The sequence below is a fragment of the Trachymyrmex cornetzi genome, unplaced genomic scaffold (genome assembly GCF_001594075.2).
Source record: "Trachymyrmex cornetzi isolate Tcor2-1 unplaced genomic scaffold, Tcor1.1 scaffold23, whole genome shotgun sequence".
Taxonomy (NCBI): Eukaryota; Metazoa; Arthropoda; class Insecta; order Hymenoptera; family Formicidae; genus Trachymyrmex; species Trachymyrmex cornetzi.
In genome coordinates this window covers 1,086,684-1,112,784 of record NW_017296956.1, presented here as the reverse complement: position 1 = coordinate 1,112,784, position 26,101 = coordinate 1,086,684, and the positions used below count along the sequence as shown (strand labels likewise).

Below are 26,101 nucleotides of genomic sequence, written 5' to 3'. Positions count from 1 at the left end.
AAACGGGATAAGGACGCGACGATGGCAGAGCGTCCCGATGGAGGCAGGAGACGCTCGCGTCGCGACAGTGCGGACTCGATACGCGGGACACAGCCTGCGTCCAAAGATCGCAGGACCAAACGGTCCGGTAAGCCCGTCAAGGAGCGATGGCTGCTCACCAGAAAGACATGGCGATACATGGCCGATGCCGGCAGACGTCTCATCCCCGATGGTACTCACAACCGGCCAGAAGACATACCAAAGATCGAGCAATACTTTCAAGAGGTGTGCCAGAAAGAACCGCGTTTTTTGCTTTGGAGGAAGGCCTCGTATCCTGGCAGTCTGAATTTTCGCGCCCAGCGACGTCACAGACAGACTAAAGGTGGCAACTATCGAACTCAGGCTAGCTCGGCTGATGAGGCCGATGACGCCAGAAGCTCGCCGCAGAGTTTCGTTCTTTCTGCAACCACGTCTGGCACATTTGATCTGGCAAAGGCAAAAAAAGAGTGGTTGCTGACGTCAGGTGGTAGCAACGGTGGCGATGGTAGTAGCGATGGCGGTGGCGGTGACGGCGATGGCGGTAGCACGCCATCAAGTCCGATAACGCGTCGTAAGACATTTCAGGAAGACACCGAGGCCAAAGAATTGGCTGACATGCTACAGAAGTACCTGAACATGCATGGTAACACTGTAGCCAATCCGGCGAGGATGGCTATCAAGTCACAGGATACAACCGAACAGATGGAAGGGAAAGAACCCTTTGACTATCGTAGTTTAATAGATAAGCTGCAACAGCATTTAAATACGATTGTAGCTCAGGCTAAACGTGAGAAAGTTTTTCTCAGTCAAAGTACTTCTAGCAGGAAAGACATAGTTCCGGAATCCATGTTGCCATATCAGGGCGATTACGTTCATAAATCGCTAATGGAGACGCTCAGTCGTTACTATGGCAAATCGTCTTCCCGGGAACATGTTATATCCGATATTTTGACAGATCGAAAGCTCCTTGAAAAACTTTATTTCGATCTGAGATGTACTAGAGGCTTTCGGGGACCCCGAGCGACCGGTGCGTACACCTCGCCGTCAACTCGATGGTGGGCTCACGAGAGAAGTAGACCTACCAAAGAATCTAATCAGTCATCTAGAAGAGACCCAATTTCACCACCACCTCTAATCTCTGTCCAAGGGCCTAGCACCGATCGAAGTTTTCTCGACAATGGCGTGCAAACCGATCCAGTTTCTCAAAGTGTCCTTGATATGTATTTATTGGAGAAGGAAAAGGAAGAATCCTCTCAAAAGGAACAGATATCGCAAAGGTCCAGCGGACGAAGATGTAGTAGCGTTGACAATGACGACGTGTCACCGTCCGTGAGTGACACTATCAAGAGGTATCTGCGGATGGCGCGGAAGAAATCGATGGACGCAGACAAGATCGACCGATTTAAGCGAGTCAATTATGATCGGAATTTACGGAATATCAAAGCCAAGGGTGAGATTACCAAGCCTGGCGATGACGATGGCAATAACAAGGGCTGCCAGACAGAAGATAATTGGATGGTGCATTATCGCGAAATGTCCTTTTTCAGTCCCGGAGAAATTCCATCCGAGAATTTATCGGATGCTGACACAACGACATCTCCGCCTGTCAGCAGAAATGCTAGTTCCAGAAGCAGCATCGACGCCGGCCTCGGTTCCGAAGAGGCTTCCACCCCCGTTAAACATCCCCATCACCATCAGTCCTTCCTTTCCCATCTCTTGCATGGTTCCAACACGCATAAGCCGCATTCGGCACCCGGTTCGCCGGCACTTACGTCATCGTCCGCCAATTCCGCAGGTGGCACAGCAATGCAGAAGAGCAAATCCTCGAGTAACGTGGTGCATCACGGCAGCCGGCTAGTGGCAAAGAAAATTTGGCGGTCCAGGAGCAAGAGCACATCGAGGGTGTCGCATCAGCCGTCCGTGTGGACACCTCAGGTGAGTCTCCTTCCACTTGTATATAATATTAAGTTGTATAATCATGGCAAAGAAATTGTAAAGAAATTTATATCAAAATTTTTAATTTTTTGAAAGATTTTTTTTTTAAAGATTAATTTCATTTATGTTATATAATAATACACTATTCGACAAAATACGATCTTCTTTCGGATGCCAAAACAAGAAGCAAGAATAGTTTGTTTGCATAAAAATTAGTAGTTTTTTATAGTTTTTTGTACGCAGAATCCGTTTTCCTAATTGTTCCATCACGACATAAATTTGGGAAATTTATAATTAAAGTTGTAAAAATGAGAGAGAGAGAGAGAGAGAGAGAGCTATTTTGTACATATTTTGTCATATTATAATTATGATATGTAACAGGAGATGTTAGAAAAATTTTATTACAATCAAAATTAAATATGTTGTTAGGTCTTTCAGCTTCTTCAAAAGAATTTTTTTTAATATAATGTTTATATTATAACTTGTAATTATTATAATATATTATAATTTATAATATGTTATAATTTAACACATATATGTATGTGTATCTAAAACTATTTCAATTGAAATGAATATATTAAAAAAAAATAGTTTGCATAAATTGTTAAAATCGTTATCTCCTTTGTGAAATTCTCATTTATTGACAATGAATGGTAGTAATTACATTTGTAAATATAGAATTGTCTGTAGAATTATCTTCGCCATTTGTAATAAACTACGACAGCTGAAAGGAGAAATGTGTATGAATTGCGTTCTGGAAGTTATATTAAATGTATGTATGTGTTATAGACTTTCCAATAAACTATAGCGAACGCATTCTTTGGCGTCTCTGCGAGATTAGTAAAAAGTTTAATAAAAAGGAATAGTAGGATATCATGAATTTGGCATAGATCCGCATTTTCGTAATGGCAATTTTTGGCGGTGGAACCCGTGCGGCTCTATGCGAAACAGGAATATCTTTTGAAAGTGTAAGAATAAGATTCTGAATTATAAGGGTGTCGAAATTGAAATTGGTGACGCTATTTTTGGAGAAAGTGTTATTCTTAATTTAATTGCGATATATTAAACATTTGCAGTTATAATGCACAAATATCTATCATAAACATGATAAATAATCAACAATAAGATTTTTTTATTCGGACCGACAAGAATTAAACACTAAATATAAGCATATTCAGGCCTATGACGGTCAAAGCTAGATCTTTTTTGCCTAAATAATTTCCGGTGAATTATCTATATCCTATATATGTACATGCATATATATCATATTTTTGTAGTTATTCAAACTGCGCGCCGAAATTTTTCCGGACTTTATCTAACGCAATTAAACTACTGCAATAATATCACAAGTTAAATTAAATTGACAATGTGCTGAAAACCTTAAATAAATTTATTGCGAAAAATATTACCTCGGCCGGGACTTGAACCCGGATCTCTTGTATTCCGTACGAGCGTCCTAAGCCATTAGACCACCGAGGCCTTAGTAATATTCTTCGCAATAATCAGTATATGTAAGAACAATAACGCTTTTTTGCAGGCAGCGTGTATAACCAATAATAAGATTCTTTTATTCGGGCCGACAAGAATTAAACACTAAGTATAAGCGTATTCAGGCCTATGACGGTCAAAGGATATAGATAATTCACTGGGAATTATTTAGGCAAAAAAGATCTAGCTTTGACCATCATAGGCCTGAATACGCTTATACTTAATGATAAATAATATCGCATCCATGCCCCCTTTCTCCCCCCCCCCTCTCTCTCTCACACAGTCTTTCTCCATCTTTCTCTCTCTCACTCCCTCATTCTCCATTTGTTTGCAATATAAATACAGGAAGGTCACCGATGCCGACATACTACTTTGTTTTTAAATAATATTTCTTAAACAAAAATTTAAAATGAAACTTAAGAAGTGTAAATACAGACTAGAAAGTATCGTCTATCAGACGATACATAGAAGTTTTTAAAATAATATTTGCAATTTTGCAATAATTAACTTTTTTAAGTTAAGCAAAAATGAGCGTCTCACAAAATTGGCCCTAAAACTGACACAGTAGGCAGTAATGTCACATATTTCTATTCTTTTTTTTTTGTAGAAGTTGTGTGTACAAAGTGCTACACTAGCACCTAAAAGTGAATATATGTATATAAGACTTTTTCAAATCTTTTTACTTCGATAAAAACATTAATTTAACATTAATCTAACGATAAAGCTCTTTACACAGGTCTTAAGATGTTTTTAATTAAATTTGTGGAGGGATTATTATGTATATAATGTTTTAGATTAATTATGTTGAAAGACCGATAGTAACGGCGTACAATTATAATTTCTAAAATAAATTCATTTAAAGAATAGCATATACAGGGTGTAACTAAAATAAAGTAAGAAACTTCGGGGCCGGCTCTCTACATGAAAACTTAAAAAGTTTCATATGAACATATATGTTCGCAAACTCATTTGAGATACACCTCAAAATTTATTTATTAATAGGAGAATATAAAAATTATGTTTATTATTATTTAGTATTTTATTTATTTTCAATTTTTAATTATAACAAATGGTCGAAGTGTCTGCTATTTCATATAATACACGCTTGGACACACCAAATCAGAGACTATTGTACTCTTTCAAAAATCCCGGAGCAATTGGTGTCATAAGCATCGAAGATACATTGGCGTAGCATATCTTCATTGGCAATTGAAACTTTATAAACTAAGAACTTTAAGTGTCCCCACAGATAAAAATCTAGAGGACTTAGAACAGGGAATCGTAAGAGCCATACATAATACTTAAACATTTTGAGCTACATTTCAGTAACAGTGGATTTACGGACATGTATTTATATGAACTTTTTCCATGTTTTGATGTCGGGAACTTGGCTCCGAAGTTTGTGACTTTATTTACACCCTGTGTTGGGTAATTGTTGTGTAAATGACGGGATTTCCACGGCCGACACAATTGAGGCAATGTGGTCTCTGTCTTTTATTTAAATGAGCCGCGGATCTTGAGGAGCGTAAGTAATGTTAAGAACTTATACAAGGTTGAACGTAACCTAACTTTAATAAAGTATTTAAGAGATATTGGGTGATGTTTGGTATTGCACGGCAGAGCGAGAAGTGCTCTCTCGATTGTACAAAGAAAGTAACGAGAGGCTGAAAGCATTATTGGAGACATCTAGAAACCCGAGAATCTGCAAATATTCACGAGTATTTCCCGAATTCAATAAACGTTACTGGCGAACATGAATCAGCACGATTATAATGAAATAATACGAAACATCTTGTATATGTATTATAGTTTAATATCGAACTTTGACTGAAGTTGGTCCTTCTCGTATTTAGGTATGTACTCACATAAACAGTCTTGTTTCCAATCTTATTAAGATTAAGTTAACTTATGGACTGCCTTATACACATGATCAATGTCCAATATGCTTTTACATGCCTTCTCATTCCTTCTTATACTTTTTTCGATACGTGTGCAACTTCGGATATAAAGATATTAATAATCACATATTACAAATAAGTATATCGATTTACGCTGCACTGCAATTTTATATTAAAAATCATATTATAAAAATTATTAAAAAAAAAAAATAAAATGAAACAGATATAGGAAACCATAAACATATATTAAAGAATGTAATATTATCAATAATATAGCCAATATTATTTAAACTACGCAATTTGTAAAAAAAATAATAACAATTTTATTTTTATTTTTGTAGAATTTACTTTTAGCTAATTTGATGTAGAAACAAATTTTATGCACACACACAAATATATGAATTATAAATTTTCATTTCTTCAATTATCTAAATAGATTATTTTTATCATTATTAATATTAATAAAATGTAATGTTTAATTTTGCCTGGAAACAAGGGGTTGTTTTTAAGAGATTTATGTCAGTCTGGTGATTTTCTTTTACATATTAAAATCATTATTTTAAATAAAAAGTAAAGTATATTAAGTAAAAATAAATTAGAAACAACCCGTTATTCGCATATCTCATACAATGACATATTATTAATTTCTTTTCTGTCACCTTTAACATAAAAAAAGTTTCAAATGCGTGATTTATATCCTTTCCCACATTTATATATATATCCTTAACAGATATCCAAAAAGATGTGTATGTTCTCTTATATATTAACTTAAATATTTAGATATACATTATAAATTAGCTTACAAAAAAATTTTTCATAGTATTATAAAAATGTGACTCTCTGTTTAATTTTTTGCGTAACATTTTATAATAATAAACATCTTGATATAAATTTATGGACAATTTTTTCACTTTTACATATGTTTAGCTTTATTTTAAAAATATAACTTAAATTATGTTTTTTGAATACCTTTTTTAAAGTTTATAGTTTACAGAATATATTTCTTCTATGACAAGATTCGTATATCAATATATATTGTGTTTAATAATCATGTGATTCACGCTTCTTTCCTTTCTTCTTTAATACTTTCTCGTCCTTTAATTAAAGTATTTAGGCGTATGGGGAATGTAAAAGGAGAAAATGTAAGACAGGAAAAAGGGGGTCGACCTTGCGGCAGACATTCTCGTTAAATGGTAAGCACGATAACCAATTTAGGGCCTCGGAATTTTGCTGGCGCCGCCAGAAATAGTCAGCTAACGTGCGCGCGCGCGATCGCGTAGCGATGTGTATAACTATACTTAAACCTTGCCGCTATTACTACTTGGATATACCTATACACACTGAAATCAAAGTCTATTACCACCGGCGCGTCCATGCTGTTCTCATGTTGCATTTCTTCGTTATTTCAACGAATAATACATCACGGAATCGCAAAAGGAAAAAAAAAATTACCTCTTGCAATATGAAAAATTAAATTTATTTAGGTCACCAAATTATCTCGTTTATAGTGCTGTGTAACCAGAATTTAATTTCTTCTTAAAGAAGAAATACTACTGAACTTCTGACATAATTAATAGTTAAATATTTCCAAATCATTTTTATATATCGGATATATAAAAATGCATTTATAAAATTTATAGAAATATCTATATATAACTATTAATATCATTTTTTTTGTCTTACAAAAAATATTATTGATAGTAGACATACTTTGTATAAAACGACATCTCTAATTTAATGATTTTATCTCTAATTTAATGATTTTATTTCTTTACTTGAGTTTATACTTGTAAGTTTATACTTAAAGATGATATTTCGTTCGATTTCTTAAAATTCCAATTTATTAAAATTTCTCCTTTTCTGTTGATTGCTTACAATTTAAAAATCATACAAAAAAAATTATTCATGTAAAACTTAAAAACATTCTACTAAAAAAATTATCTTATGTTATTTAACATTACGTTCTGAGCACGAAAAATATTGCTTTTTTCATGAAATTTACTTGGTACTATAATTTTATGTAAAGAAATATCACTAATAAAATAATAATATTATATGAAAAAATTCCGTTGTAACAGATATTATAATGTTCATCTAATTTTTTGTGATTGATTGTGGTGAATACATAAAAGATGAAATAAAAAACGAAAAAGTATTTCGGTCGGACAAGAGTCAACAGTGCCATAGTAAAATTAAATTGATATTGTTCAAAACTAAGCTACTAGCATTTACAGAAGATATCATGTCCCTTCTTCATCTTTACATAGTTTTGTTAGATCTTCTCTCATGCTTCGAATATATCACGTGTTTCCCATACAAAATTCTTCGTAAACATTGACAAACCTTCGAAATATACAAAAGGTGACCAGCAACAATTTTCTCTGTATGATTATAATAAGCAGGTCGCAAACTTTTTAAATTTTTTTTTCGTAAATATATATATATATTTTTTTTTTATTTTTCTATATACTCTTTCATATATTTTCACATAGTCAAAACCATTGAATACATTTATAAAAAGAATAAATAAATTGTTTTCAAAAATTACATTCTAACCGTACTAATGATAGTATATAATTACAGAATTACTATAATTACAGAATTTTTAAGATATTTAATCTAAAATTTATGAAAATATATAAATAATATAATAAATATAAATCAAATTTTATAAAACATTCATTTTAATTTTCCATCAGTATTTATATAGAATATAGAAAATGATATCATATCGCATATTATATCGCAATGTTAAACAGAAAAAATTTAATCTGCATATTTGTATTAAAATAATTATATGCGTTATATATCCACCCACACGTATCAACATGACTATTTTTAGTAATATTAATCGAGATAAAGCACGTCTTGGCTATTTCCATTTTGCGTACGACTGTGATGACGTTAGCGAAATAAATAGTAACTTAACAGGTGGAAAATGTTTGAAATTTGATGCTGATGAAACGTGTAAGCATATCGCTGATTTTCGTTGCTGTAGTTTTATTTTATCGAACATTGACATCGTATCTTGCAATATTACGTTATATTATATTAAGTTCTATACTCCTCAATCTTGCAATTTTACTTTTTACAACAACATAATGTGTGATGGCATCTATTACATTATGTGGTAAATTGCCAAGTATACAGATATATAATTTATTTCGTTTCCTTTATATTTTCTTATAAATTTTCTTATATTCGTATTCTTTTTACTAACAATTCAGCATTATTTATCAAAGATTACTCGCTTATTTTATTTCATACCGTTTTAATATTTTTGGTATTTCAAAAGGAAAGTTAATTGCAAAGTTATTATGGATATTTTATTTACAACAGAATAGTTAAATAAAATTGGAATTCATAAATCACATTTGAAATATACAGCTAAGTTTTATTTATCTTTCTCGTATTGCAAAATTATTGTCGTAATGTATCAATATTGCATTAAATATATTTATTATGAATGACTAGTAAGTCCTAAGTTAACTAGAAAATGTACCATTTCTTTTCTGGTACAGGGAAAATGTACATGGGCAGGCACAGGAAGTCGGCGTGTAACTCTACAGGACACATCGTTGCGAACATTATCCGATATCGAGAGGAAAGTTCTCTGCAAGGTAGCCGTAGCGAAACTTCAAGCACTTAATCTGGGTGTACATATTAGACCACCATGCGGTAAGTTGTTTATCGAAAGAGCTTAATAAGAATTATGTGTGCAATAATTTTTAATTTAAATAATAATATATATTTAAACAGCAATATTAACAGTAAATTTAATAAGCAAATTTATAATTAATCATGAATTAACTAGCGTATAGCAACACACAAAATTTCTTATCAATGTGTCAAAATTACTTGACAATTACAGTTTTACTTTTTAAATACTTAAATTTCTTAAACAGTAAGGAAATAAAGCAAGTACATAAATATATTTGAAATTTGCGTACAATTATTTTTAAAATGATATATGTATAACATATTATACTTACACTTCGATTAAAATCACTGAAAATTGTGGAAATAAAAAAATATGAAATATAAAATGACATTAAACATTTCTTATCACAATTGATCACAGCTCTTAACACAAATTTTTTGATCAGTCAGGTGGAATCTTTCATTTTATGTTTGATACTATAGCATATCTATTTATCAGAAATATTTAATAGTTTTTTTTAGATATGTGGCCATGTTAGATGATTATTATCCAAATATATCTTATATATTTTTAAAAATTGCTTTTAGCTATTTTCGAATAATATTCACAATCTTTCTGAACATTCCATATCCGCGTTCCGTTACTCGCAAATCCTAAGGAATTCCTCCAGCACATGCAATTTCATTAAAGCCATCTGCGTTAGCCCGTGGAATATAGTTGTTTCGGAACGAAGGAGAAAGAAAAGAGGAAACTACGTCCAACGAAATTCCTGGCGCATTTAAGCGTACCGCTCCCGCTAGGTTTTATTTAACAAACAACGATGAGAGTCATGAATTTCTCAAATGCTTTTGTACACCCTATAGAATCGAATCCTTATGCTTTCTCCTCAACGCCCTCATATACGATGTAAATTATTTGTGGTGTAAAACTTCTTTCTTTCAGCAAATTCGCACTTCCAGCGTTACATAAATTTCTTTAGCTTGTATTTCCTTATATTTTTATACTCAAAGTAATTTTTCTTGTAAAAATTAGGAAAACTATTATGTTTTGAAGTAAATTCTTTATTAATCTTAATATAAGTTGAAGATAAAATAATTATTTTTCAAAAGAAAAGTTTTTATTTACTTTTTTTATTAGATAACTCTGCAGAACTAGTTAATTTTTATAACGATGCATTTAAATGTTATATAAGAAAATTTTTATTTTTTTTAAGAACTTGAGCTTCCGATTGACTTATTAGGAGTAGATATAAGGGTAAAATCTCAGAATCTTTTTTCGCATGTGTATCTAAGGTTCAATTGCACCAACGTTACTTTGATTTTAAATGAGGCTTATAATTCTATCTGTCTCGTTTTAAAACTGAAAGAGAGGGAGAAATAAAGAGAATTTTAAGCCTCGCTTAAAGTCAACGTAACGATACAACCGGGCCTAAGACATTACTTCAAAATCTATCGCAAAAGACATGTCATCATTCGACTGTTTCGTTTGAACTCTAAATGATTGACGTGTTTATAATCGCAAGTGTTCGCCTACAGTGGAGTAGTCACTTGAATTCTAATGTCGCTTCTTTTGTGATTTTTATTTGTGATAACATGCGAACGAAAGAATCTGAATGTAATTAAAATTTTGTAATACGAGAAAATAGAATCAGGGAATAGAAAATTATTTTTTTTTAATTAAAAAAGCAATTGTTTAAAAGTTAATTGTTACTTGATAGATAAATTTTTCATTATTTTTTAAATGCTAAAACAACATCAGTCTAAATAAGTAATTTAATTTTGTAATATTTTTTGTTAAAATTTTAATAAAAATAATAAAAGTTTTTATCACATATATTTGCAAGACCACAAAATATTTAAGAAGAAAAAATTTTTAAGTGCTTAAAATATAAGTTTGAAAGTAACTTTAAAGGAAAATTGACAGTATTCAAATTTACCTTTCATATTTCTTAGGTTTTCTCTAAGTTTTAAGTATTATTTTTTAATTTCCTAAAGTAAAGTTTTCCAAGGAAAATATAAACGCGTTTTATATCACGGATCAGTAAGAAATAAGAATACTGGTAGAGTCCATTTTTAGTAATAATAATCTCACGCTTATATTACTACTTTTCCAGAGAAAAAGATTTAGTTCTATGTACAGCATCTCGTGTACTTGTCCGATATCTATAGTCCGTTCTTATTTCAAGACCGTCTTAAATAATATCTTAAAATGTTAAAATACACGATTATCCAGTCGGTTTGTAATATCTTAAGTACACTTAAGATCTTCGTAAATATAAGAATTGACCATGTATATTGGCTCTTATCTACAAGTGCTTAAAACGAATGACAGTGTACAAATTATACAACCTGTGCGCGGAGATAGTGCTAAAAACATAATGATATGTAACCGCTAATGGCAGCGTTGTACGTCATAACGCGCTATTAACGTTATTTCTTTCGAAGTAGCATTATAGTTGCAAGCACAGTTATGTATGGGTCACTATATATGAGTCAAATGTCGTTTCAAGAACGTAAATTACACACTACCCTATGCATCCAAATTAAACCATTGAAGAAAAGTAGTGAATGAAATTCAAAAAGAAACGGCGACAACAGCAAGGAGAAGAAGTTGGAGATTGTTCCAAGTATATACTGGATGAAAAGAGTTTAATCGATTCTATGATATACTTCATTAACATCAAATATTATTTTTAATATTTTATATATTAATTCAACTTTTTAAAGTTGAACATTCAAGATTCAACATTAATTCAAACCCTTTTAAGTCAAATTTTTTTTAGCCAGAATTGATGCGTTGTTTATGTTAGATAATCGTTTAAAATGAGCGAGAAATTAAACAGTTGCCGCGTACAAAAATGAAAAAAAAAAAAAACAATTTTTGTGCAAAATTACAGATATAATTTTGTTATTGATATTATAATAAGGTACAACTTTTTATTTGTCTATTCCAATACACTTTAATCATTTTTACACAATTGTATGCTTTGTGTAGAAATAATTACAACAATAATTAAGTTTGAATTTTGTCTCATTTATATAGAAATTAAAAAATCAGATAATTTATAAATATTAAATATTTTACAAACATGTCATTTATTTTATGAAAAATAAACTATTTTCAAATATAATAAATCTTTCCTTGAAAACTGTTAGAATGTTACGCATGTTATTATTTTGATAGTTTACGTAAAATAAAATATACAATTTTATATTTTTTATTTTCGGCTATGAGCCAGTGGGCCAGCTGTAGAAAATTAATTGGTGGGCCGCATGCGGCCCACGAGCAACAGGTTGCGTATTACTGATGTAAAGCATAGAAATATATATATATATATATAATTAAAAATTCCTGTTATTTATTATAATTAAAGTATTTTTAAATCTTTTTTTCTCTTTATTTATAGTCAAAGATAAAAAATTTTAATTATCTCTTTCTTTTAGCTGAGACTTCTATTTAAAAAACTGCTTTTTATGGTTATTATTCCGCCAAGAAAAAAACAGACGATGCTTTGATTTTACAAATTGATTGCATAAGATGTGCGTTGCATTAAATCGAAGTATGTCTTGGAATACGAAATTTGTCAGGTCAATCTCTTTATTTTCTTTTAGAATCGCTCGGTACCGGGTCAGTGGCCACGAATAAGCCAAAGAGACGGGCGTATTTGCTAAAAAGGAAGGCTCTTACAACAGGCTTCTTCGACAACAAAGGAAAAGATGAGAAGGAAAAAGGTAGGTATAAAGTGCCAATTATTATTATATTATTCTGTCGCCGGTTATCTTTGTCACATTGAGAACCGATCAAACATTGAGAATAAATGGTTGCGTTATTCATATCGCGCCGACCGTATTTATCTCTTTCAATTAAAGATCGTTTCGCGAACGAACAAGATATAAATTGCACAGGTATTATTCGAGACTTATGCGATTTATTTATAAAATAATCTCATAGAGACAAAGAATCGCGGTCATTAGGTCATGTTGAAACAAACGCGTAGGTTCAACGAAACGTTGTGCCCGGTCAACGAGCTTACCTAACCATCTTAATGAAAATTTTAATATTTATGACATATGTATAAAAAAGAGTCACAAATGGAGCGTCTAAAGTTAGAATAATTCTTTTACATGACTTTTGCTGACACTGAGTTTTAATGATATCCGTTAGGAATATACTATAATATTAATAATAATAACAATAATAACATAAAGATATATGAGCAAATAAGAGTCGAATTTTTTAAAAAAGAGAACTTATAAACATTATTAATAATACTTAAAATACATACATAAAAGAATCTATAAATGTCATAATATGTTTCGGCTCTTGGATCGAGCCATTCTCAGATGAAACAAAATTCGCAACCTTATAATTCATTTCCATCGTCATAGAAAAATCGTGATGAAAGTTATTCAATTTATATGTATAGCTATATTGATGAGTGTCTCACGGAGACCATGAATTACTGTATTTTCTTAATTCATGTAACTTATTCTTATTATAATACATAGTCGAAGCATTTTTTTTTTAATTTACTCCCTAAAACTTTTAAACTGAATCTCTTTCTGTAGAGTGAATTAAAAATCTCACTCTTACAGATTGAAAATTGATTCTCTCTTTTTCAAGACTGACTTAATTATTACTCTTTAAAGTGTGATTCCGCTCCAATGAATTTAGAAAGTAATATAATGTCTAATATAAGATTCTTAAAATTTTTAACATTACTTATTTATGTATAATACGTAACATATAATATTTATAGAATAAGATAAGGTGAAATTGCGAAGATAAGGTGAATTTACTTAACAAGTGATAATCCGCGTAAGAATTATTGTACCGTAATTAAAAAAGTTTCTCGGATGCTTAGATAAAGAAAGAAAGTAACAGCAGAAGTAACTTTCTCGCGTCTTTGTATACTTTTTCTTATTTTTTTTACTCTGCAAACTATCGGAATTTATTTTCGTACATATAATTAAACTAATTTTATATTTCCTTTCGACTTCTTTCACGTAAAATGTCAGATTTTATTTTTTCATGGAATTATATATTTCTTCTCTGCGCGTATGAATATATTACTTACTCAATTCTGAAATTTTGGAAACATAAAATATTGAAACGTATGAATCATTCTACTTATACAATAAAAATTTTGAAATTTATCAAAATCATTGCGTGAAACTAATTGAGGAAATTTATTCAGTCAAATCAATAATTAAGACGTAATGCGCAGTTTAATATATAGAAATCCGCATATTTAACGGGCATAATTTATGGCGCAATTATTTGTTTGAAGAATAACTAGTTCAGTTATTTTCAGACAGACGCAATAGAACGCTCGCCATTCGAAGGAGTGCTCTATCACTTGATACGTTTACGACATTCCTGCGCGTATTGTATGTATGTATATGCATACAATATACAGGGTGGCTACTAATTAAGTATTATAAAAAATTTTTAAGAATGATTCTTTACACAAATTCAAGACAAAAATTTCTTGTATGACAATATGTCTGAAACGGCTTAAATTCAAAGATACAAGATGAAAGAAAAAAAATTTCAAAAGTCATTAGTGATATTTTGATAAAACTTTGTTTAAAGTTACTTAACAGTCACCCTGCATATTATTTTAAACTATATAACATAAAGATAAATATTACTCTTGGGACAAATTTCTAATCTATTTTAATCGATTGTTTGTAGTACCGCTCGAGTTCCGAGCTAGGTCAGTACAAAAAATAAGTTAGGTAATCCTATTTGTAAACATATTTACCAGAAGCACTTTTTGTCCTTTTGATTATGAACTTTCTTTGGCAATTATTTATTTTAAGGGATGTCGATACCTTGACCTTGACATATGTTGTCAAGGTCATATAATTCTGAATAACTTTGTCTTAACAACTAGGTGGCGGTCTATTATAGTTTTTGAGATATTTAGTGTTAAAGTGCAATTTTAGTAGTAAAAATCTTTTAGAAAATAAACTCCTGGGGGCATCCTTTCCACTCAATGCGAGGTCCACCCTATTTCTCTTCTCCTGTTTAGAGACAAAACGAGATTTATAATTGTAACACAAATTTTCTATTTAAAATACAAATTCTCTGCTTTAAAAACACAAAAATTATATAAGAAATAAATTGTGCTCACCATCAAAAAATTATTTTGTTAGAACTTAAATGAAGAATCTCTTGATTAATTAAGCCTTTTATTCTATTCTGTATGGATCTTACTTATCAGAAAATGTAGCACTGCCACGTCCATCTTGTGGCAGTGTTGTGTATTGTGCGAGTAAACTTTATGTCAATTTAGCTTTACTTTAAAATTTAAGAACGCTTTAAAGGTTCTAGCTACAAGAAATAATAAAATCGGTTGTTCTAAGATTATATCAAAGTCAGTAATAAAATACTTTAAAAGTCTTAGATTATTTTGGATTAACCTTTCATACACTTTAAATTACCTCAAAATTTTTAAAGTAAACTTTTAATTACCTTCAAAAACCTAAACTTCATTTAATATAAATTTTCCCAAGGATATAAGAATGAGTAATACACCATTATTTTTATTATTGCAATACTACTCTAAGAAGATCGTATACATTTTCTATATTTGTTAATTTGATATGAAATTCACTAAAATAAGATACATTATTAGTAGTCCAATAATCCAATAATCGGAGCAAAAAACGCATGTACTTAACTATGTACAGGTAGCAAAGGACAGTCGTATTAGCTTCAGCCGACCAGGCTGGTATGAGACACAATTTCGCCGGCTAAAATTAGTCACAGAGTGCTCGGTAGTGGTACATATTTCCACATATATCAGGTTTATTTGTGGTTCACGCGCGTTGAGTACAAGTGCCCATGCGTAGGGACATCAGACGTCAATTTAGAGATTCTCTTAGCCGATAAAGCGAGGTCGCTCACTCTCCCTTTAACGTACCATTCGGGTATCTTCCTCAAATGACTGTATGCATCGCGATTTACATGTAAGCCGTATGAGCTAGAATTTTATTTCTAACGTGTATAAAAATGAAAATAGATATTTACTTGTCCTTGAGGTAAACGATGTTACTTTTAAGAGATAGTAACTCCAATCTCTTATACTTTTATAATAGGATAAAACCAACATTATTTATAGATTATAAATATGATATAAAAAGTTGTTAGAGATTTGTAATAACAAAAAAAAATTTTTTAATATAATAAAGAAAAAACAAAAGATGAACAAAAATAATAACAAGTGCCCTTACATATAATATAAAATAACATATAAAGAACGTTCTATATTTCTCTCTCTCCCTCTCTCTCTCTCTCTCTCTCTCTCTCATCTTATTAAACTAACAATGTTATTTAAACAATTATAATGTTCTCTATTATTTAATATTAATTCCATTTTATGTGATGTCTCAAATAATTGCAGTGTGTGCGAAACATTTGCTAATGTGCGTGTATACATGCATATATGTATGTATCTACATTAAAAGTTAAAGCTTTTAGGTTGTAATAGTCGACGAACAAATTACCTGACAATGTCACGTACAGAAGATACGTAAAAAACGATCATATAGTCAAATCAATCGTTCTTAAACGTAAAACAACGTGAAAATTTAAACCCATAAATTTCATTTTCAGAATACGTTAAATTAGCGATCCAGATATACAGATAAACGAAGTTACATCTACGTATAAATATATCTATCAGGAAATGTCAATTACTTAAACGTGTGTGTGCAACAAGATACACTGAGGATATTTATACACGCAATGTCCGTATGCTCACACTCTGCGCGTCTAAATACGTACCCTACATCTCTGGATTCATCGTACGGAGAGGTGATAAAGTGTTGACGATCGATGCCGATCGTTTCAACGCTTCCAAGAAGAGGCTCGCTCTCTTCATACATTGTAGTACGTAAAGTGCCTTATGCTCACGATCAAGAGGCATGTTTTAAAGTGAGAAAAGCTGGAACGGCCCAGATTGCGGTCTATAATCAGACTGGTATAATAAAGACACGATTCATTTATACCTTTCGGCTTTTAGCTGATTCTTCGAGGGATATAAGCTAATAACTATGAAACTTCATTGTTCTCTCTCGATTGTTGTTAGTTTACAAATATTATTTTCTATTGATTTGTAGAAAATTGCATTGTCAATAAACAAACGTCGTTAGAAAAACAAATTGTTAAATTTTCACGTGTGAGAGCATGTACGTATCACCGTATTTTAACCCATCAAATTCAACATTAGATTTCTACGTGCTTTTTTACTTTAAAACCTTATAAACTGAGTCCTAATCAAAATTTTTGCGGCCTTAAAATTTTAATTAGGACTCGAGTTATAAAGATTTAAAAGATTTTACAAAAGACTCTCCTGGGACTTAATGGGTCAAAATAAATGTAGAATAAAAGAACCCAACCAGAAGAGTAGTTACTTCGTAAAGTTATTATTACGAAAAGAATTCAATAGCAAAAGTAAAACAGAATGAAATATTTTTACAGATAGTAAAAATATTATTTTAAAAATCCATTAAATCCATTGAATAATTAGGTGAACTTCCAAAAACAACTCATGTCTGGTTGCCATGAATTTTGATAGAAATATTCTAAATTAAATGACGTCAAATGAATATTGTTAAATGGATTTCTATCGACAAAAAAATTTAATGCCAGAAATGTTTTGTTACAATTTAGAAATAGGGCATTATAATACATAGCTTTTCAATGTTGAAAATTGTTTTTTGTTGTGATTATGACCATCAGTTTTTTATTTTAAACTTAGCAAAAATTAGAAAAAAAATCGCAAAGCTTAGGTAGGACATATAACGTCCGGTTACCTTATATACCAATTAGATCGAGTGGCCCTTGATGGGAGCAAGGCTTGTTGCAAATGTGTTTTGAATTATTTTGCTTTTATTACAATCGATGAGCGAAATAGACATGGACAGAGTCCTCGTCTGTCTTTGAATCACAACTATGCGTTCTCTGGAATACGTTCTTGGCGACGATCTGAAAGGATGCTCAATAACTGGTAGGTTAAACGTTAATGCTAATTACTGTCACGTTGTACACGTCATTTCTACGCAGAGTCTGCTTCCTCGAGCGTCAGAAATCGAGTCGTTAAAATATTTCAAGCTATATTGGATTAGCGATATTAATACAGAAAATCTGGATGATAATAATAGCAGTGGTAAGACTCGAATGGAATTACTATATATACACTCGTCAACAAAATTATCGCAATATAAATTTATATCAAAATTTTGCATAACTTCAAGTAAGCATAACTCCGTGACAAATGATCGTATTTATGGCTCTTTTTTCATTCTCAAGGATAAAATTTGTACTTTAAGCTTTCGATAATTTTTTTTATTTTTAATTTTAATTTCTGTTCTGTCAAAATACACTCCATTCGATGGTGCAAAAAAGCTACTCTAAAAATTATTGAGATATTTGCGTCTGCAGGTTTTTGTGAGATAATTACCTACTCTCAAAAATCTGCATGCGCATGCAATTACCTACTCACAAAAATCTGCATGCGCAAACGTTAGTGATCAAAATTGTACTGAACGTATTCATTAGACTTCCTACTACATGCGACATTACTGTTGAAACAAAATATTCGATATAAGCTTCCGAGTACCGTATAATGTAATTATAAATTCAATATTATGAAACATTGTTTAAACACAAAGTTTACCTATTATATTAAAATTCTAAAAAAATTTTTATCGACCTTGTTGCTTACAGACATTGCAGGTGGTCTGGTGTTTGGTATACCTTTGTCTCAATGCATAGAGAATGATAGGATTACTAGAATTGCCGCTGGAGAGATCATTGATGTTGGTTGCTTAAGCAGGAGTAGCAGGCACGGAAGTAGGACCAGTTTTTCTAGCTTTATAGAAACTCCACCGACTGTAGCGGCAAAAACAGAAGAGGTAAGAAACTGATATCTAAAGAACGAACTCTGGTGCAAATAAGAGATTCCTTTTTGTCTCTTCTATTCGTCCCGTATAAACAATTATATACTTATTACGTCATTTCCTTAAATTCTAGAATAAATTAGTTAATGATATTTGTTAATACTTTCTTCTATTATTCGATATTTTTTATTATAATATAGAAAAATTTTATTGTTAAATGTTCCACTTCGACATAAATAAAAATAAAATTCTTAACATACAGTGTAAAGAGCAGCCTTGAAGTTTTTTTATAAAGTAATAAACTCAGCGACTTTGAATATGCAGTGCATGTTATCTGCCGGAAGTGCATGTTATCTACGCAGAAGTTACCTACCTCTCGTATTAAGTACATCCAGTATCACAACCACTTAGTAGTAATCGAAAATTGGTTCTAAGCTTTAAATATTATTTAAAATTATTAATTTACTTTAAGTGGAAAAAATTACAGAGAAATTATAATTAAAATCGTTTTATTCATATAGTTTAAAAATATAAAGGAACATAAAAAATGCTATCTTACGATTTTGCAAAAATCAAAATAATTTATATTTTAAATCGGAAAAATGTATAGTCTTTAATTGATCTCTATCGTTTTCTTTAGCATCTTTACGCCAAATTATGCTTAACAAGAATGATCGATTGCTACATACGACATCACGACGTAGAATACTCGTGCCGACGTCACGTGCGTCTCCCGCGTTCGAAGTGACATCATAGATCAGAGACGTAAATAGAAGGGAAACGAGATCGCTAATTTTAACCGCAGACTAATTAAGAACTCTCAATTTTACATGAAACTTTATTCGTTATTCCCAAATGATAATAGGAGTCCGCTAAAATGTACGAATAAGAAACTCTTTTATACGATATGTGTATTATTTGTATAAATAAATTTTTATGTCGTAAAATGAGGAGACAACACACCTCTCATATCCTTGATATGCGTAGATAAATTAGACGTTTAGTTTTATAGATCGTATTTAAAACTGTTTTTTTGATAGTCTAGTTCAAATATAGTTTATTTTGAAAATAAGTTATACATACATCAAACGGACACATATTTATGTTTTTTATATTATATATTGAAAAAAACTATGTCTCTTTTCTTTTACTCTTCTTGTTCTCTCCTCCTTTCTCTCTCTCTCTCTCTCTCTCTCTCTCTCTCATTCACTCACTCATGCAGCTTTTTGTTCCTATCTATTATCTTTCTTGTACAAATTACATTTTCTTTTATCAAATTAGGGAGGATCTTCTGAGTCCCTGTCGTCGAAAGGTGGTGCTCTTACAGGAAGCGATTCCGGAGTGCTCGAATTGAATGACAGTGGTGGAGGATGCCTCGCCAGTGAATGGGACATGGTACCAGGTATCGTGAGGCAATGCATTAGACACCTCGAGGCCACTGGTCTTCGGACGTTAGGCGTGTTTCGCGTGTCACCCTCGAAAAAAAGGGTGAGGCAGGTATGACGTATATCTTTAATAATAACATTTTCGTATTTACCTTATCTTGGAAAAAATATTCGTGGCTAACTGTATAACATGATTTTCCTTAATGCCAAAAGTATTATAAGACAATTAAGATTTATTTGTACAATACAACATGCAATTAGATTTTTCCTGAACAGTGTTCTTTAAAATACCTACAATAATTTTTATCGCTACATTTTTATCTAAAAATAGAAAAGCACATAAATGAATTTACATAAAAATTAAACATTTATGTTAACAAAAGGTAATTTAAATCACTGTTTCAGGGTTAATGTGAGCTTAAATTGGAAATTGGTTATACATTTAAATTCTTTTAGACCTTAATCGCACGATATCGGATTTTCTCTTAATGTCTTCATAATGATATCTCATATCTATTACAATTACCAATGGAAATTAAATATTTATAATAGGAATCGATTACTTCGACATAAAAATTAATAATAAGTAAATATTTAATAAGAGCGAGTGAGAATATCCAAAGCTTTATACCAAGTCTTGTATTATTAAATCTACAATGATCTTTTTTTGTTAAGTATTTTTGTTTAAAATAATTTTAATGATTATATTGCATTTTCTTAGGTTAAAATAAATTTATTCTGAAAAGGTATATCTTTTATGTAAATTTTAAGCGTGACATTTCTATAATTATTCCAGTTAAGAGAAGATTTTGATTGCGGTCGAGAGACAAAGATAGGTTCCGATCAATGTCCTCACGACGTAGCTACCCTCTTGAAGGAATATTTCCGTGATCTACCGGACCCTTTGCTTTGCAGGGATTTATATCAGGCCTTTGTGCACACTCAAAGTAAGCAAGAACTAGGTCTTAATGTGATATAAACTGCCGACGAGCATTATTTACATAATTCCTTTTTCATAATTCAGTCGCGACAAAAATTTTTGCATTGTAAAAATTTTACAGATTCAAAATATGCTAAAATGTCAGTCATTTCCTATCTATCTTTCTATACTTCATAATTTCAATGATGGGTTTTCAATCCTCTAATTTTTGCGTTCGGCGAAAGCGTGATAAGCGAGCTAGTCAAATATTTTCCAGAAATCAGAAACAGGCGACTGCAACAAGAAGCTTTGCAGCATCTCATTCAACTTTTACCCACGCCCAATCGCGAAACTCTTTGGGCACTTCTGAATTTTTTAAGCGTTGTTGCAGCGAACAGTGAGGATCAGAAAAACGAAACAGGAGAATGGATCTCAGGAAATAAAATGGACACGACGAATCTCGCGACCGTTAGTATTTAATAGCACTTTTTAATTTTGATTTTTTTTTTGTATTCTGTTCCAGTCCATCACGACAAAAACAGTTTTGCTGAAGTATTTAAAAACCTAGACAAATACAAAACAATTTTGTTGAACTATCAAAATAATTATGTAGGACGCTTAAGCTGGTTGCTGGAATGTCGAAATTTTTTACATCGTTGCTCATCATGCTTAAATTTCCTGCATAATTATTTTAATAGTCTAACCAAAATTTAGATCTGTGTTCAGCTAAATTTTCAAATATTTGAGCAATCATCCTTTCCGTATTGAGTTGCGTATTGCACTTTAATAACTTCTCTCTCTCTCTCTCTCTCTCTCTCTCTCTCTCTCGGTTAAAATACTTAATAAGAGTTTTTTTATTAGTAGAAATATGCATCAAATTTCAAACTAAATTCTTATATTTAAAATTTTTTTCTTAAAAATCTATTATTATAAAAGCGAAGTAGTTAAGTTAATATTAGTCAAGAAAATTTTTAACAAAAATTAATTTTAATTCTGTTTCCATAGTCATTGCATAAAATTCTGCAAATGTCAATAATAACATTATATCGTGACGAATATCCGTGTCGAAATTTCTCAATAATTAATTAATTCGACAACTGATATAGCTCTTGGCTACTGTCATTGGTACTATTTCGAAAAGGTCACATTAAATTAGGAATTATTTTGGGTTGGGGTGATGCACAAATTAAAAGTGAGTTTTACAGGTGTTTGCGCCAAATATTTTGCATTGCGTGAAAGCCGGTCAAATGAGGTCGGAGGTTTCATCGGAAAGAGCCGAGGAGAGAATAGATGTGATAAATGTTGTGCGAACACTTCTGGAACACACGTCGACATTGTTCATGGTACCAACGGCGCTATTGGACGAAGTATATCAGCATATGATGGATACTCATCCGGCGGAGTTAGATATTGCCTTGTCTCGTCGGGTTGAAGAGTGAGCATCACGTTTAACGAGCAATGATTGAACAATACTATCAGAATTACGAAATAATATTCTTCGTATATATGTGTCTTTGCATAGTTTAATAGGATATAGATAAAGAAACGAAGCAAATTCCGTACATGTTTTTGCAGGCAAGGTGGAGATGAAGTAGACCCCTGTAGCGAGGCAGAGACGTTCTCAGTTGAAGAGACACTGACCATGTCGACGACCACTGCGACAACGACGACAAGAAAGGTGCTATGAGATCATGCAATTGTTATCTGACATTTAATTTTAATTTTGCGCGCGTGCAAGGTTTGTTTCAAGTAAATGTTTACTTTATAAATATACAGCGATGTTAAAAGGTGATGTTAAACTAATATTATTTTAAAGACACAAAATAAAATAACAATTACATGTAGATTTAGCGTTAATATTAATTTAATTGACCCAATTATAACCAAATATAACTTTGGTATTCATCATTAGTGGATAATTAAGGCATTATTCAAAATAGTATTTATGTAAACATTGTTTTATTATTTATTAATATGTTACGAGTGTAGTCTACTGGAAAAAAAATCGTTTTCTTTGTTTCAGATGTGGACTAGAGAACAATGTTTACATCAAACCGCGGGTGTTGGCGGTGATATTGGACCAAAGCATCGACGGCCAAAGAAATCAGGAAGCCGAAGGAAGGAGGAGGGTAGAAGCAATAGTGTCGATAGCGGATCGAGCGAGGATCCATCTGATCCTCGGCGAAAATCCTCGCCGATAATAATTACCGCGAGTCTCACCATACCTATGTCCGACGCGTTCACCCTGAACCTCGACGACCCGGACATTCCGTACATCGAGGAAACACCAAAGCAACCGAGCGCTCCTCCGAGGCGACAAAGGCAAAGGTCCGTTTCCGGTTGCAGCGAAGGTTTGTATTTTGTATATCATTTAATATTGTTGTAAAAACATTTTGAATTTTTTAAACGAAAATAAATGTAAAACATCAAATATAGTAGTTTTTAATTAAATTGGACACTCAAAAAATAAATTTATATGTCATTAAATTAATGTGTTATTTCAACAATATTAATTAAATTTTAATCGATTTTAAAAAACACACAAACAATAAATAACTTAATGATTCAATAATCATTAAGAGAAGATATACAAAATGGATTCCGTTAAATAAATTATATAATTACAAAGAATTAAATCTATAAAGATAAAAAGGTTTTAAAAAAAAGAATTAAATGAGTTATTATATAACCTTACCGTAAGTAAACAAACTTTAAATAAACTCTATCCACGCATACAGAAGACTGGAGCAAAGCGGTACACTTAGCTGCATACGTTAAATAATATAAATATAATAAATTTCACGGTAAAATAATAATGAAATAAGCTAAATAGTGAAATTGTCTATTTTAACTTAATATCTCTCTGCGCTTTCAGGGGGAAGACACGGAAGTGATAGTGCCGTGGGTTCCTCGGCAACTCTGTCGGGTGATCAGACATTAAGTTCCCCGCCTTCATGGGCGTCTTCACCTCCAGCTAGTCCCGACAGCACGGTCACCGCCGTTTCATACATCCCAGATCAGCAAGCGGTTCTCCAGAGAGTCTCATTCACGACCTCGAGTGAGGTAAGGCAAGTGAACAGATCGACTGGTCAGCAGGAAACAAGTAAAAGTACAGCGGTGCCGTATACGCCAAGCATCACTAGCATTGGCGGTGCGGTTTTGAGGTGAGTATCATATTGTCCCCCCGTTGCTCCTACAGTTGCCCCTTGCTGCGGTTAACCCCTTTCGTCCCTCTCTCTTTTCGCGTTAAGTGGGAATCTTGTGTAAATCGCTAAAAAGAAGATAATTTTACAGAATTTTTTTGAAGAAACAATACAATGGATCTTTTAAAAAATTTTTTTGTTTTATAAAACATTTCCAAATATAGAAGAAAATTTTTGTGCTAAAAAATAATTGATTTTATAAGATCCATGAGCACAGATGTTGATGCGACCTTCTCGTCGAAGTTGGGAAGGATTATATTATTTCTCTGAATAAATCAGTATAAATATAAAATATATTTGCATTAATTTTTAATATTTTTTATTACTCTTTATTAATTTTCTTTCATTGTTTTTAAAATTTATAGTGTTTTGATGTTAAAAGTATTATTTATGCTGAAATATTTTCAACAATGTCTTAGTCATTTTCTTTTCTTAACGATTTCATAGTCAGCGATTTAATTCTACCAGGGCTACTATTGATTATGCATTACTAAACATAAAGGAATAATACACATGTAGAGATAAAGTAATTCCAATTTTGCATTAAAAAAGCTTTTATTATATGTATATCGTACAGTAAATGTTAAATTGTTCGTGAAAATTCTGCTACTAATATTTCATACGAACTAACGCGAACATGCGTTCGCGTGATTCAGGTCCAAGACGGCAGATATCGAGAGAATGCTGCAGATCTCGCGGTCAGATTTCGAGCCCACGAGCCTGCAAACGAGCAAGAATTCAACGGTGACCTCCAGCGAGAGCAAGAAGTATACGAAGAGACGATATACGGATTCAAGGCATCAGACGCGCCATATACCTGATGCCGACACCCTGGCTGGGAAGACACCACTTAGCATGACATCCACGTCGACGATATTACCTTCCTCTTCTGCTTCAGTATCGACGCAGAAGCAACGCGTACCAACGCAACCAGTGTGGAAGAGACGAGAATTAATCTCCAGTGCTCCAAAGGATAGGGAGGGATACTTTTAATTTGTTATCTGCGATTACAATATCGAATCGAAATTCAAAATTTATTGTCGAAACGGTATTTTTGAGGTTTTTCCAATTGCTATTATATATCGAATTATATACGATCCAGTGTATAGTACATTTTTAAAAATAAAACACCATTCTTTATTCAATGACACTAATCAAATTATATTTATTATCACACACATGACAATTTTGAATTTTGATTCGATGAATAGGACAGTCACTGCCGATCAGGTGTGGCCTGGAAAAATGTTCCTTAATATGTTTCTCATAATCTTGAAAAATCGCGAGATATTCGTTGGTTCCTGTATTAGTGCCGTCCTCGTGTTCTCGAAGGATCTCCATGACGAAATGCGCATTCTCGTTTCACGACGAGAGTTTTATCGACCCTTCGGATGAACCTTGACAAAGTTAAGATAACGGGTGATCGAGAAAACAAGAAAATTAGTGTGAAAAGTATTATCTTACTTTTCGCAATAAAAATATTAATTGTCGCGAGCTCGAAATCAGCCTAAAAATCGTTATCTCTCCGCTGTACTTACCTGATTGCAGTTGTCATCCGACGAGCAATGAGAAACTTGAAATTTATTTGTCCTTTCTAATGTGTCTTCTCTATGACATAATTATTAATGTGAATAATTATTAACGTGAATTGTCATGAGAGACGCGTGCGTTATATCATATTAT

General features: G+C 31.9%; 1 protein-coding gene across 1 annotated transcript; it reads left to right on the top strand.

Annotated features, from left to right (window-relative positions):
• Positions 1-21: 21 nt before the first annotated feature.
• RhoGAP102A (Rho GTPase activating protein at 102A) lies at positions 22-26,101 on the top strand. Its single transcript, XM_018506942.1, has 12 exons — positions 22-1,953; positions 8,861-9,017; positions 12,612-12,731; positions 18,739-18,926; positions 20,193-20,408; positions 21,093-21,243; positions 21,493-21,683; positions 22,421-22,650; positions 22,791-22,893; positions 23,239-23,566; positions 24,091-24,379; positions 25,075-26,101. The coding sequence occupies exons 1-12, from the start codon at positions 22-24 to the stop codon at positions 25,409-25,411; spliced, it is 4,242 nt and encodes a 1,413-aa protein (XP_018362444.1). The 3' UTR covers positions 25,412-26,101.

Excerpts from the sequence above, each read along its gene's own strand:
- RhoGAP102A (XM_018506942.1), top strand. The coding sequence starts at position 22 with ATGGCAGAGCGTCCCGATGGAGGCAGGAGACGCTCGCGTCGCGACAGT. Across the intron at positions 9,018-12,611 it reads ACATATTAGACCACCATGCG|AATCGCTCGGTACCGGGTCA; the intron begins GTAAGTTGTTTA and ends ATTTTCTTTTAG. Across the intron at positions 24,380-25,074 it reads ATTGGCGGTGCGGTTTTGAG|GTCCAAGACGGCAGATATCG; the intron begins GTGAGTATCATA and ends CGCGTGATTCAG.